Source organism: Xenopus tropicalis, chromosome 1 (assembly GCF_000004195.4).
Source record: "Xenopus tropicalis strain Nigerian chromosome 1, UCB_Xtro_10.0, whole genome shotgun sequence".
Lineage (NCBI taxonomy): Eukaryota > Metazoa > Chordata > Amphibia > Anura > Pipidae > Xenopus > Xenopus tropicalis.
Genome location: NC_030677.2, coordinates 78,336,563 through 78,351,222, shown reverse-complemented (window position 1 = coordinate 78,351,222; position 14,660 = coordinate 78,336,563). Strand labels below are relative to the sequence as shown.

Genomic DNA, 14,660 nt, shown 5'->3' with positions numbered 1-14,660 from the left:
TTAAAAACACCTTCCATGTTATGTTTTATGCCTTCTTACCTTTACCATTCTCTATTTTGCTTTGTGTATCTCTTTAGCTACTGATTTCACTTGAATAGGGCTATTGTCAGACCTGGCGTTTGGCATATATTTTCGGCAAGCGGAAAATCGATTGCCGGAAATAGCGCCATACGCCTCCTACCTGTGCCTGCACCCGAATGAATGAGATACGCTCAGGTGCAGACACATGTAGCTGATATCCGATGAAGATATGAAGTCTTGCTTTTTTGGCGGATAACGGCTACATGTGCCTGCACCTGTGCGTATTTCATTCATTCAGGTGCAGGCACAGGTAGGAGGCGCATGGCACTATTTTCGACAAGCAATTTTTGGCTTGCCAAAAATATACGCCAAATACCAGGTCTGACATTAGCCTTACAACACTTTTTTAGTTGCTCCTCACCTGTTTAAAATCAAACATTTTATTGGTTGCTATGAGTTACTGCACCTGGGCAAACCTATTGCCTTTATTACATATGGGGGTTAATGTTTTTTGTGCAACCTATTACTTTCACTTTGTACTTCCTACCCAGCAGCATTAACCACATGTGAATTGAATGTACTTTCCAACCCTCAGCTGCGCCAAACATAGTCATATACCGTAATGTGGGCTGCAATGGTGCAAAATGCATTGACCAGCACCTAACTTATGTGCCTTTTCAGTTCTGTTTATACATACTCATATGTACTCATATACTCTTATGCAAGGACACAGAACCCGAATCAGGAACAAATATGTATCTTTTTTCTGTAGCCCAACAGGTCCGAACGCAAATACATCGCAGCCAAGCAGAAAGTAGTCTTGCAGGAAACTCAATAGATATTCAAGACAAAGGATTACCAACTGATGACATAGGTAAGTAATTCAGTGAAATAATACCTAGATTTTTTAAAGACTTGTTAAGAACACTGCTCAACCAATACAAGCAGTACCGAAAGCACCTATGAATGTTTTCCCACATTAATTGTGGATTGTATATTTTACAAAGTGCTTCATTTTAAATATAAAAATAGGCAGAGATCAGCTAGCAGCTTTCTGATCACTGCAACATGTAGAGGATATAAACACTGCATGTGCCAAATCTCAAAAAGGTAATAATACATGGGCTATTTAAATCTCTGGAAGAGAACCATGCCAATCACAATGTCTGTCCCACACACAGCCCCCTCTCTTGAAAGGGAAATGCCCTGTTGATGATACATACCTGTGCCAACATGTGACTAAGATGTGACTAAGACTAACAGACACTTTCCTGCTAGCACAATCCATAAAGTACAGAGCACTTCTGTTTAGGGCAATGGCTACACTCTGTACCTTGCACTGGATTACAAGTCTGGCAAGAGCAGAGCATGTGGGGAGTTAGCCTGGTACTCAGCTGGTGACAACAGGGCTGTCCTGCACCTTGCACCCACTAGGACTCCCTAGTTCATGTCTGATTGACATACAAGGTGGAGAGGGGTCACCTATATCCTGTCCATTTCTTCCTTGCCAGCAATGCATACAGAAAATTGACACCACCATTTGCACTCCATTTAGTGAGTTGCAGATTTAGGCACAGGATGGATATTTAATAGGAGCAAAGTCTAACATGCAAAAATATTGTGCTTTGTACTGTACTGATGGTTATAGAGGGTACAACACTCCTTGGTGGAAGACATTCCTTGACTGCTGTGGTTAAGTAATTTCTCTTTTTCTCACTGCCTTCTCAGTGTAACACTAAAAGAAAGCAAACAGCTGTGTAAATCAGGACTAAATTGTACTCAATGCATAAAAAGATGCATTATAACAGTTGTGTCCAATTTTTCTTACAGCCAGATCACTACAATACATATCTACTGCATGTAGAATAATGAAAGTAAAGCACTGATTGGTAACTATGGGTTACAGCACTGGGGAAACTTTGAGGAAATTAGTCCTGTAGCTTGGCAAATTCACTGGGGTGGCTCTATTAGCAAGTTATCGAGGCAGTAAAATCAGGATTGCTTGTATACACTATAGGAAATTGAACATTTTAGCAATGGCTGTGTTCATTACTTAATAACATAGCACATATAAATGTTTTCATCTAATGCCCTTTTTATTTTGTTCTCAAAATAAAGCTGTGCACCAAAAGCTGAGTGATCAGATCTACAGCCAAGAAAAGAAGCTGAATGTACTGAAGATACAAGTAGAGAACATATCCACAAACATGAGTAATGTGCACAGTGCTCTGTACTCTCTAGAGGAAAAAATCAATGAAGATTATAAAGGAAAAGGCATCCAGTCATTCCTCAAAGGTAAAAATGCCCAATAAACAGAAGCGTCTATCTGCGATTTCATTATTTCAAGTCTACATTTATCCAATGTCCTGTTTTAGTTATGTCACTATCAGACTTCTAGTTGGTTAGGAAAAAGCATAGATAACACAGCAGCAGCAGCTTTAGGGAAAATGACTTGCATGCGATAGCAATATGTTTTACACACATTTGCTGAACATTTTACTAGTCATGGCGTGGAATTAAAAAACAGCCAATAATCGATGTAATGTATATTCAGTGATTGACATACCATAGTGTTGGGGGAATAATGGCAAAATATATGCAAGGTAAACTATTTTCCCTCTGGGTGAACAATTTTTCATTTTTGTATATTAATATTGTGCAAACCCACAAAGGTATCTAGTGACCCATCTGCTGCTAGGCAAGTCCTCAGCGTAGGTTATAAAACTTGTTACTGGAAAAATTACATGGCAGACAAAAAAAAATCTATATTCAAACAGAATGCACTGTTGCAATGTGCATGTGCAATGAAAATTTGCATTGGAATAAGTGTCTAATTACTGTGACTCACCGAGGCACCCATGCAAAAACGTTTCCAGGACCCCCCTCACCTTGTAAAGAGGACCAGTAATAAGTGAACTTGTGGCATTTTACTAAGCAAAAATGTTTACAAAACTGCTGAAAATTTTGCAATACTGCTGAAATGCATCAGAGTCAATGGGAGGGTAAAATTACATTGCAGCTAGGGCATTTTTACTAGTAATGAGTAAAACTTTTCGGCAGGTTTCACTGCAAAAAACACCCATAGATTCCAATGGCTGCAAAAAAAAAGATGTGTGGTAGCCGTGGAAAACGCCCAACTGACTTCAATGTGTTTTGCAAATTTTTGTTGTTTTTGAATAGAACATGCATTGCCCTAAAATGTTAGAGAAGTGCCTTTCCACTATGCTTTCCACTTCTTTATAAAACAAATAGGCTCCCATATTACCAATTTCTTCTAAACATGGCATCCCTGGCAGTTTCTCAGAGGGCTGTGGAGGGTTCTGATATCATTGGTTGATGTAGAAGGAAAGGGGTAGATAATATTGACATTTGCAGGTTTTTTTACAGCACATTTTTCCTATAAAACAGAGCACATAGTAAAGTTTTAGAGCTGGCAACTCATAAAGTTGCGTTGCGAAACTGTACCGAGCAAAAAAGTTCACTCTATACTCCATGCTCTCATACACTAAATGGGATTTGGGCAGTCTAGAGGGAGAATTCTGCAGCAGGAAGGCACATGTGAAGGCAGGAGAGGGGGTACCCTGGGCCCCTACTAGGTTGCAGGGTTTGCTGTATACAGACCCCAACATAATATTGACTGCTTGAACAAAGTACAGTTTTTGTTACTACCACTTATAACTGATAACACAATATTTCTTTTCTGTGAAATTAAATAGACAATATTGTATAAAGGCATAACTGATATTTGTACAAAAAGTCTCTCTATATTTCTGTTTGCAACAACTATACTGTTGCCATATTGTTTGACCCAGCTGAAGCAGTCTCAGTAGACAGCTATTGCAACTACAGTGCGTAATTCAGTCTGATGCAAATCTTTTTACCACTCAACCTGCAGTGGGCACAAGGGATGAGTAATTTCCAAATTAACTTTGTACTATTATTACTTTTTAATGCTCTGCCTGCAATTGGAAGCCAATAGAACAGCCCTGTCTTGTGCATAGTTTAAGTTCTTTCTAGTCCCATTCAAAGTACCCTTTAAATAAATATTAAATTACTGTTCATATTTGTAATTGCTAGTTAAGCATAAGCAGCACAAATTATTAGACTACATGTAATATAGACTTTTTTTTAATTTATTTATGAGTTCTGCTTTCATTTCAGAATTGAATTCAAAAACTATAACAGAATTAATTACGGAGATTGTTAAAGATCAGCTTGCTGAATTTCAGAGGGATACGCAAGAAAGTATAGCCCAACTCTATAAAAGCATGTCTGGGATATCTATTGAACTTGAAAAAACCAAAGAGACAGTAAAAGTTCTGAACAGCACAGTAATCGCCTCCAGCCATAATTGTACTCTTGAGCAGGAAAATAAGGCAACAATGGATGATATATTAGAGCTCAAAAACCACATGGAACACTTGAAAAATATTGCTGCTGCTTGTAACACATCTTTCAAGGATATGGAAGAAAGGTATAATGCTTTAGAAACAGAACTAGAACATGAGAGATCAAGAAGCAGTATCTACTTTGAATCTCTCAATAGCACTCTGTCCAAAATGAAGGAAATCCATGGACAATTACTGTCCGATAACTACCCAGGTGAACAATTGGATTCTGCCGTAAATGCTTCTGTAGATAATAATATTACTGAGTACCTGCTTTCTGTGCAAGGTAGGGTGAAGATGCAGAATATAATGATGCTGCAAATGTACAATGATATTAATGCCCAGGACAGCAAAATCAATAACCTTTCCATTACTGTGGAGCTTCATAGGCTTTCAATTGAAAGAGCTTGCACAGACAGATTTAAATCATGTAAAGAAGATTTTCAGAAACAAATGAAAGATACAGAAAATAATGTGCTTGTTTTAAACAAAACAGTATCTGATGTTGTCCTTCTATTGGATGACAAGATAGACAATATGAAGGAGCAAATAAGCGATTTATGTTATGATATGGAAATACTCCAGCCACTCATTGAAAAGGGGGTTCCGTTCCTCACACCTATTGAAAGGGAACGACAAAGTGATGTGGAAAATATTAAAAGGGAATTTGAGGACCTCACCACAGATCTGGAGAATATGAGTATTAAAGTTGAGGAACTAATTAAAGGTCAAGAGAAACTTGAAGCTGATGCTAAAAGTCGTGAGCATAGTTTTGATAAAAGGATTAATGAATGTCTTCTGGAAGCTGAAGATGGCTTTAATAAAACCATGGATATCATAAACAATGCCATTGATTCTATTCAAGATAACTACATGCTGAAGTCTGAAAGGCTTTGCGAAGAAAATGAATCCCAACTCAACAATGATACCAATGAAAAACTGGAGAAACTTTTTGTTGTTATCCCAATGGTCATGCAGATAAATGAAACCCTAAAGAGTTTAATTAACAGAAAGAGCAATAAACCTGGGTTTGAATTGGATGAAAATCCAACTAATGATCTTGACAATGGTTTATCATCTTCTTTCTTCAATCTTTCTCAAAAGGTTAATCAGATTATGTCCACATTAGACTCAAATCAGCTGACTCTCACTAAAGTTGAAGAAGAGTTACAACGTTCAGATTCAGATTTTAAAACCTGTCAATCACGACTAATGAGTGTAGAATCCCAAGTACTTTTAATCTTAGCTAATCCAACCACTAAACCAAAGTCAAGAAAGGAAGATATTCCTGTTAAAGACAAGGGACAGCAAGAACTTTCTTCTAGAATTAAAGCTCTGGAGTTTAAAACAATAAGACTATCAGCAAGCTTCCCTCCGCTGAACAAAACAGTGTATGAAGCACAAAACTTGTGCCAGATCGCATTTATAAATATTAAAAAGGTAAATGAAAGCATTCTTCAGCTAATTAAAACAGCTCAACCCAACATTACAAACCTTCAGAGGGGCTTTGAAGAATTAATAAAGTCTTTAATTGATGTGAGAGCTGAAAATATTTTCACAAATGTAACCTCATATGTAGATAAGACCCTGAAGCAGATGAAAGTAGTACCTGGAAAAAAGACAGTGCCACCAAAAAAACCAACTGCTAATTCCACTTCTTCCACTATGGGTCGCAGCCAAAGAAACTCTGACATTAACGATAAAGGTAAGACAGATGTTTGGATCTTAATTATTTTAAAAATGTAATCACCCTATATCAAAATTCTTTTCTACAGTCATTTTCCTTTGTGTACTAATTTTCTTGACAATATAAAAATCACAAAAAAAAAGGTTTCTGATTGGTTCTCTGTTGCATTAACTTTTGTTGAAGAAATGGTGTGCTCCATTTGGTGGTAATAAAGCCCCATTTATTGACTTTAATCCAGGGTGCAAAGTGCAATGAACTGCTGCTGGTCTGAACTCTGTGCTCTGAACTTCGAGTCAAATTTTTTATCTGGTGCGAGATGTAGAGTGCAGTTAGGGCATCATGATCCATTTAGTGTTCTTTTTAATAATAAACTAGCTGAAATTCCATCTATAGTAAAGTAATATCACCAGGGTTTAGATTAGATTTAGCTGACAAACTACACCAATGTTCATTCTAATTCCTTCTTGGCTATATGCACATTTTAAAAATGGTGTGCTCAGGTGAGAATGAATACAAAAGTGAGTATTTTCACCCAAATTTCTTTGTGCACACCACTGTTTGCTGTGTGCACTGGCCTCAACATTTGTGTATGTGTGTACAAGTGCACAGCTTAAAAGGAACATTGACAACACCTAACTGAACAAGTTCAATGGAACCATTGTGATTGGATGTCTGTGACTCTACTACCATCAAGAGTTTAAATAACGGGGAATTCCCTACCAGTCATTTGAACTGAAGAAGCCACTCGGATGAGTGGTGAAACATTTTCAAGAAAAACTCAGAAAAGTCCAGTTGTTTTAGAAAAATAGGGATTGTTTGTCCATATATTGGAATATATTCAAGCTGGCCAACTATTTCAAAGTCATCCCCGGTCTGGCCAGTCCTACACTCACTTTCATCTGATTCATTAAGAATTCTACTGCTCTATTATACAGTTCTCACAAGTTCAAGATTTTAGCTGCAACTCGCTTGCTTTTAAGAAAATATTATATACTGTAGCAGAGCTACAAACCAAGGAGATTAGTTTTAAAAGATTTGTTAACAGTCTGACATTGTCCTATTCTCCATACTGTGTATGAAAAAAATGCACCTGGCTCAGTTTACCCCCAAGTGGTACAAAATGTGTATCCAGCTTGCTGTTGATAGGCAGTCCTGCAATCCATGAGTTCTTGCATCTTATGTGGTTATTGTGGTTTGCCCTTGGAACATTAGCTGCCTTCCTGACTTGTTTCCTGGACACTGGATATGCTGTGTTAACCTACGTACCTAGTTCTTATGCAAGAGAATTTGAACTTGAATAAACAGTTTAAATTTTGCCTAGCCTTTGCCAGCTCCCATTATCTTCTAGCAAGCTTTTAGATGCCACAGTTTCACATTAATTTCTGCTTAATAAATATTTGATTTAAGTTCTCATATTTCTAATACTTCTAATATAGTTCTGATTTTCAGTTCTAATTTGAGCTTTTTTTGTTTTAGTGCAAAAAACCTTAAAATGCAGTATCTGCCCCATAGAGTTGGAAGCTTCACCCACAAATGGGTGGAGCTGAAAAGCTACACACAATAGAAAGAGAGCGTTTTTCAGACCAGTCCTGGCCAAGGCAGATATCCCCTATGTCCCTAACATAAAGGAGAAGCAAAGATTTCCAAACTGAGAGGAAAGAAAATTAAGCAGGAAAATTAAATCATAAATTGATTTTTTTTTTAACAAAACAAGTATACTCAGTTTTGACAAAAAGCCAACTCTGATATCTCTTAAGGACAATGAGACATAGCATAATAAGAATAGAAATTCTGTGGGTCACCCTGAGTAGGTTATTTTGGCTAAAAATGCTTTCTCGCTAGTTTATCATCCAGGCACATTGACCTGTCATGGTTCCCATTCTTGTCAATGGGCAGCAGCCCGTAGCAGGTAGCATGATTTTCTATTGTCTCTTCATATATTGGCAATCAAACTGACATGTGTGTTTTATACCTTAAAGCAGTGCTGTCCAACTGGCGGCCCCCCTCTGTGTGGCCCCCCACCTGTCTGGCTGCTTTGATGGCTTACCTTTGAGTAAGCATTAAATGGTATCAGTACTGAGATTAACTGGCCCCCTGCATGGTTCTCACCTCAGATTCAGGCTGTAATCCCTCTGTATTGTTTAAAAATGTAATCCCCTGTGTTTTTCACACTTTTTAATACCTGCATTGTTCACCCCCTGCAGTGTTCCCACCTCAGGCTCAGACTGTAATCACTCCCATTGTTCACTTCTTCACACCTCAGACATAGGTACTGTAGGCAGAGTATGGCACACACAATCAGCATATGGCAGATAGAGTATGGCACACACAGGCAGCATAGGTCAGGGAGGGTATGGCACACACAGGAAGGGTAGGGCAGGCAGAGTATGGCACACACAGGCAGGGTAGGGCAGGCAGAGTATGGCACAGAGAGGCAGCATAGGGAAGGCAGAGTATGGCACACACAGGCAGGGTAGGACAGGTAGAGTATGGCAGAGTGCTGCCTGTGTGTGCCATACTCTGCTTGCCCTATGCTGCTTGTGGGAGGTGAACCTGGCAGGAATTTGTTGTGGGAGTTTGTTAGCAGTTGGAAATAGCCATTAAATGGTCCCTAAGGTGTGTAATTATGTACTGGGGGTTGCTCTGCTATCCACAGGGGAGGAGGAGGCATATGGAATTTAAGGGTATATCTTAATATGACATAATTCTTTCACATATGAATGATGGTTGATATCCCCACAGTAAGGACCAATCATTTGGGATTTTGCTGTGCTACCACCATTGTGATAAAATAGGTGTGGTTTGAAGTGGGTGTGGTTTCAAAAAGGGGAGTGGTCAAAACTGGCTTCCATTAGCGGCCCTCCACCATGTATGCTAGAGAAATTCCGGCCCTCGGCACCGTAGAAGTTGGACAGCACTGCATTAAAGTATCCCATTCATGTCCCCAGGACAATATGAACTTGTTTCTATTAATAATTGTACTAAATGATTTTATTAATGTGAATGCAAGACCTAACCAAATGCTCATGTTACTAGTTATTGTGATTTTCTGTTGAATGCAGCTTCATTTATATAATTGGATATAATTTGTATCTCTATATAGCAGATGAATATTCCAGTTGCAGTAGTTCTCCATGCTACAATGGTGGTACATGTATAAATGACAGAAAAACATATGTGTGTGCTTGTCGTCATCCATTTGGGGGTTTCAACTGCAGCCTCAAAATGTCGGATGAAAATGCTAACTCTCCTGGTAAGCATTGTCTTTAGAAAATATTTACAGACCTCAATATGTAGCTTGAAAAGAGGGGTTCTTTCCTGCAACTGTGTGAACTGTTGGCTTATAATGCACTCTTATTCATGCCTTTGCCTATTGTTCATCTTCCACTGAACCTCATAGTGGTTGATTTATTTTTTTACTGCGAGTTAATGATGGTTACCATATTAATTATTTGTTTTCCACATTGAAATGACCTGTTCCAGAATAGAAAAATATCAAAAGCTTTATTACCAACCTTAAATTCGCAGTAGGCAGGGATGGACTGCCTTGCCAGAGTAATAAGGGATTTCCCAGTGGGCCACAGTCAATTTCTATCAGCCCTTTCTCCTTTTGGGCCCTTAATGTCAGGTTCTCTGGTGGACACAGTCTTGGAGGCACAGTCTGACACTGGCAGCAGGGATTAATGATTCACTGATCACCGCTGCTACCGAGCTCTACCACCCCAGAGAACATGTTTTGGGTTTGCCTTCTCAAAGTATTCATGCACATTCTGCCTTTTTTCATCTGGCACTGTCATAGGCACTCCTTCCCTCTCCAGCCCTCTACATAAACAACGCACATACATGGTCAGTTTTTTTGAAAAAGAGGGGATCTGGGAGCAATAGTAACTTTATCCATTTAGCTACACATGGACAGTCATTTAAGGATCCCTGAAGCACAAGTACTGCATAACTACATTATGTAAGGGTGTGCTCCTTAGTGCTCACTTTAAAAACATTGCACCCTGGGGAAACTTTGAACACTGCATTCCCTAAGGTAAGTGAGCCCTATGGTTTTAGAGCCAGACCCAATATGTTTACATGGAATAGATGGCATATTCACCTATAAATCCTTATATTGTACATTATAGTTTCAACCTGTAAGCTGCCCCTTCTATACTTTACTTCATTAAGTCTTCATGAGGTATGTTGGGGTGAAGGAGATAAGCTGGCCTCTTAAATGTAGAACCCTCTTAGATGTAGAACCTGTCAGAGCTAAGCTGCACCCACAGGCAACATGGCTGATATTCTAACCTACTGGGCCCTTCCTCTTTAAGAAGAACTCTCTGGAATGCATTGTTAGGTATATGGTGGAGAAGGGGAGAGTCTACCTGCTTCTCCTGGACACTATTTTCTTGGTACTTTTGTCCTTCTGGAAAGCTGTGAAAGACACACATTCCCAAAGTGTTACAAAGCGGACGAAAATTTCACCAATCTAATGGCATGTTATCTTATAGTAATGGTGCAACTCAAGGAACCTTTACGCTTTGTATAAAATATTATTTTTGAGCAGGTTTGGTTGGAATATTCTACAATGATAACTAGTGCACAGGCTTACCAATATATTCATTATACATGTGGTTTCTTTTTATATTTTAGGTTAGTTTGTCAAATACCTGTACTTTTTCTTTTTGTTTCTTTCATCTGAGGGTTTTAGAATCTTATATCATTATTATTTTTGTTTTTTCCTACAGATTTTTCTAAGGGATCTTACCGGTTTGCACCAATAGTGGCTTTCTTTGTAGCTCACACTTACGGCATGACTACTCCTGGGCCAATCCGATTTAACAACTTGCTTGTAAATTATGGGTCTTCATATGCACCTTCAACTGGAAAGTTTCATGTTCCATATCTTGGTGTCTATATTTTTAAGTACACTGTTGAATCTTTTAGCCCTCGGGTTTCTGGGTATTTAGTTGTTGATGGTATTGACAAAATTGCATTTCAGTCTGAAAATATAAACAACAGCATGTACAGTGATAGGATGATTACTGGAGATGCTTTGCTGGAGTTAAACTATGGTCAAGAAGTGTGGCTGCGTTTGACAACAGGATCCATTCCGGCACAATATCCTCCTGTAACAACATTTAGTGGTTACTTATTGTACCGTACTTAAAAATATATTTTAATTAATTATATAGCTTAATTCAAGTAATTTATAAAGCCAACTTACAGCTAAGAAACTATGCAAAACTATCAACAGGGTGATATTAATTAATCTGTGTATCCCTTTTGGCATTTGGTAAGTAATGTACTAAGGAGGCTGATTTATTAAGGCTGGGTAAATTTGTCCCAGTACAGTAACACATAGCATCTGTAGTTAGCTTTAATCAGTATGCAAATCTCTGATTGGTTATTGTTGCACTATGGTAAATTTGCCCAGCCTTAGCAAATGAGCCAATTCTCTCTTCATTTCGGGTACCAAAGTTGTAAATTGTACAAGTCACATACTTATACCTGAAAACCTGTTTGTGTAGCACTATGTATGTTCAGCAAGGTTACATAAGAATAAATATTATTATAATTGTTACTGTATACACACATTACTATATTATAGTGAACAATTAATCAGTGCATAAAACACATTGAATATTTTGAGTACAGTTATTACATTTCAAGGTATTCATGTCTCTTATGTTGAAAACAGAAAAAAAAACATGCAACAGTGATTTTTTTGGGGGGTGGGACTAAAGGCTGACTGAAAGAGGCCTTATTTGCTAAATTCTCTGACACCCCCCCCCCCCCCCCCCAGTTGATTTGATTTTGAAGATCCAAGGTATAAGGTAGGCATATTTCATAGAGACTGATCACTGTGCTATTTAAAAACCAGACAGAATCAGTCATTTCTGTTAACTAACCCCCAAATGCACCCATCTGTGCTCATCTAAAACCCAGCTTTATAAGACCTTAAACCTACCCACATTCACTTAACAAATATTTGCTGGTCTGAAAATGTCACTTTGTTAGGTATCATTAGCAATTGTTTATACACTTCAACCTATACTGCACTGAGCATAAGAGCATATTCAAAGGAATGTTATTTGATACACACGAGTGAATGTACTACATTACTGCCCATCATGGCTTATAATAGGACACCTGTTTTTATCTTTGTGTCATTTGGCTTTATATAAAAACACCACAGATCATGCTTTTTCCCTTCTATATCTATGGCATTTTGGAAAATATACTTATATTTATAAACAGAAAAAATATTTCCATGAATAAAAGGAAATAGAAATAATGAAATTATTACATTTGGCAATGTCAACTGTCATTAGACAGTTATTACACTGTGGATTTTAATTGTGCTTCTAGGTTGCAAAATATTTTTTTTAAAAAACTTTTTTATTTGATCAATTGTTGTACAATGTATACATAACTTCATGTAGGCCATTCAGTGCAGATTCCAATACCATTTACTTAATAGTATTGTGCTTTAATCCAGATGCTCAAGCTTGTGGTAACTACATATTTACCACAAGGCCCACTTTTGTCAAGAGAACAGCCATTTCAGTGGTATGGTTTTTGGGTGGTTATATTCACTGCCAGGATATGGTTGTGTAATGTAGGAATAAACAAGAATTTTTGTATATTAACTTATTAAGAATCAAACAAACTGGTAACAAAAAGAAAGAATAACAAGAAATGTTAACATCATAGATATCACATTTTGTACACTAGGTTATCTAGGATTAACCTCTCTTTCTATTTTCAGTTGTATGGGCGTATCTCCTCATAAGGTCTTTGTTATGTACCAAATACTAGTTAAAAAATTATGTATTTTGATTTTCATTGCCTGTGGAATTATACTAATAAATGACTCCAATGTTTCCAAGATTTTTTTGATTACTTTGTGTTTATTCAAATGCACCTCTACCCAGTCCATATAGAATACTGTGTGAGTGTAGGATTTTGTCTCTTTCTCTTGGCTCCCTTAGTCATTCTTATGGCAGTGTCTGGATTCACTCCCCATATCACCCAGTTTGGAGATAAGGTTACATAGTTTACCAGGTATCTGGTTGCTTAGTTCCGAACTTGGAGCCAGAAGTGTTTAATGAGTGGACAGTTCCACAGGCACTGCATTAAGTGGGCTTGGGTTCCCTGGCATTTAGGACAGGTTTTGAACAAGGTCAGCAGGGTTAGGTAAGTCCTGTGGAATAAGTTTAATAACATTTCCTCATTTGTTTTTATGCTGTAAGAATTTTCTTCATTTCTATTTCCACTATGTCCACTGTCCATTGTCTTGGTCCTTTTGTCAGCTTGTCATAGTCTATAGTTTCTGTTAAAAATTTTGAGTTGAAAGATGTCTCCTCTCCCATTGCAGGGATTCCAGAGAAAATTTCTAGGGTGTTGTCCCAGTCTTTCTGTGAGAAGTGCTGGATAGTTCTGCTAGTATATGTCTGAGCTTGTAAGAAATCAAAAATACTTCTGGGTAATGAGGGATGTTTGTCCCATAACTGGGTATATGCGTGTGGTCGTCTGCAATTTTTGTCAAGTAAATGTTGTATTTTTCCTACCCCCTATAGTTCTTACTAGTGAAGATACTTCCCAATCTTGTGTGATACTGACCCAATGTGGTGCTCAAATCAGTAAACTATGTTGCCCTGGAGCCCAATGCCTGTGAGTGACAAACAAGCTAGAAGCCAATTTATCTGTGGGCAAATGAGATAAAAAAAAAAATATTTTGCTCAGAATAATTTTTCACATTGCCCATATTTATTTTCAATATATTCCCCATTTGTGTTCTATTTCTGTATCTAAAAGTAATATATATTTGAAAAAGATGTAAAAAAAGAGAGTTTAAAAGTAATTAAAATACAGGTATAATGTAGCATTGCCCTGCATTAGTACAACTGGTATGTTTGCTTCAGAAACACTACTATACTTTATATAAATAAGCTGCTGTGTAGTCAGGGCAGCAGCCATTTAATATAAAATACTGATAATATAGATAACACAACAGTTACCAGTAACAGCTACCATTCCTTTAAAATGTATACCTATAGCTAACCACAATTGCCAGGGATCCTCAACCCTTTTTTACCTGTTAGCCACATTCAAATGTAAAAAGTGTTGGGGAGCAACACAAGCATGGAAAAGTTCCTGGGATAAGAGTTATAATTGGCTATATGGTAGCCCCTATGTGGTTTTAGGCAATCAACACTTGACTCCAAGCCAGAAATTCAAAAATGAGCACCTACTTTGAAGCCACTGAGAGCAACATCCAAGGGGTTGGGGAGCAACATGTTGCTCAAGAGCCACTGGTTAGGGATCACTGCCATGGGGTGTCATAATAGTAGCAGCATAATGTTTTGCCTCAGATAAAGTACATTATACAATTTTATTATTACAGAGAAAAAGGAAATATGTTTTAAATTATTTGATTAAAATGGAGTCTATGGGGCCCATTTACTTACTCACGAACTGGCCGAATGCGTCCGATTGCGTTTTTTTAGTAATGATCGGTATTTGGCGATTTTTTCGGAAAATTGTCGCGACTTTTTCGTTGCCATCCGAATGTT

General features: G+C 37.8%; 1 protein-coding gene across 1 annotated transcript in view; it reads left to right on the top strand.

The window, feature by feature from the left end:
* mmrn1 (multimerin 1) overlaps window positions 1-12,975 on the top strand; it is a 52,618-nt gene extending 39,643 nt beyond the window's left edge. Inside the window, exons 4-8 of the mRNA XM_018096300.2 lie at window positions 794-895; window positions 2,140-2,316; window positions 4,183-6,114; window positions 9,200-9,349; window positions 10,830-12,975. Coding sequence (XP_017951789.2) covers window positions 794-895; window positions 2,140-2,316; window positions 4,183-6,114; window positions 9,200-9,349; window positions 10,830-11,251 — 2,783 coding nt within the window. The 3' untranslated portion in view covers window positions 11,252-12,975. The remainder of the gene's footprint in view (window positions 1-793; window positions 896-2,139; window positions 2,317-4,182; window positions 6,115-9,199; window positions 9,350-10,829) is intronic.
* The last annotated feature ends 1,685 nt before the right edge of the window (window positions 12,976-14,660 follow it).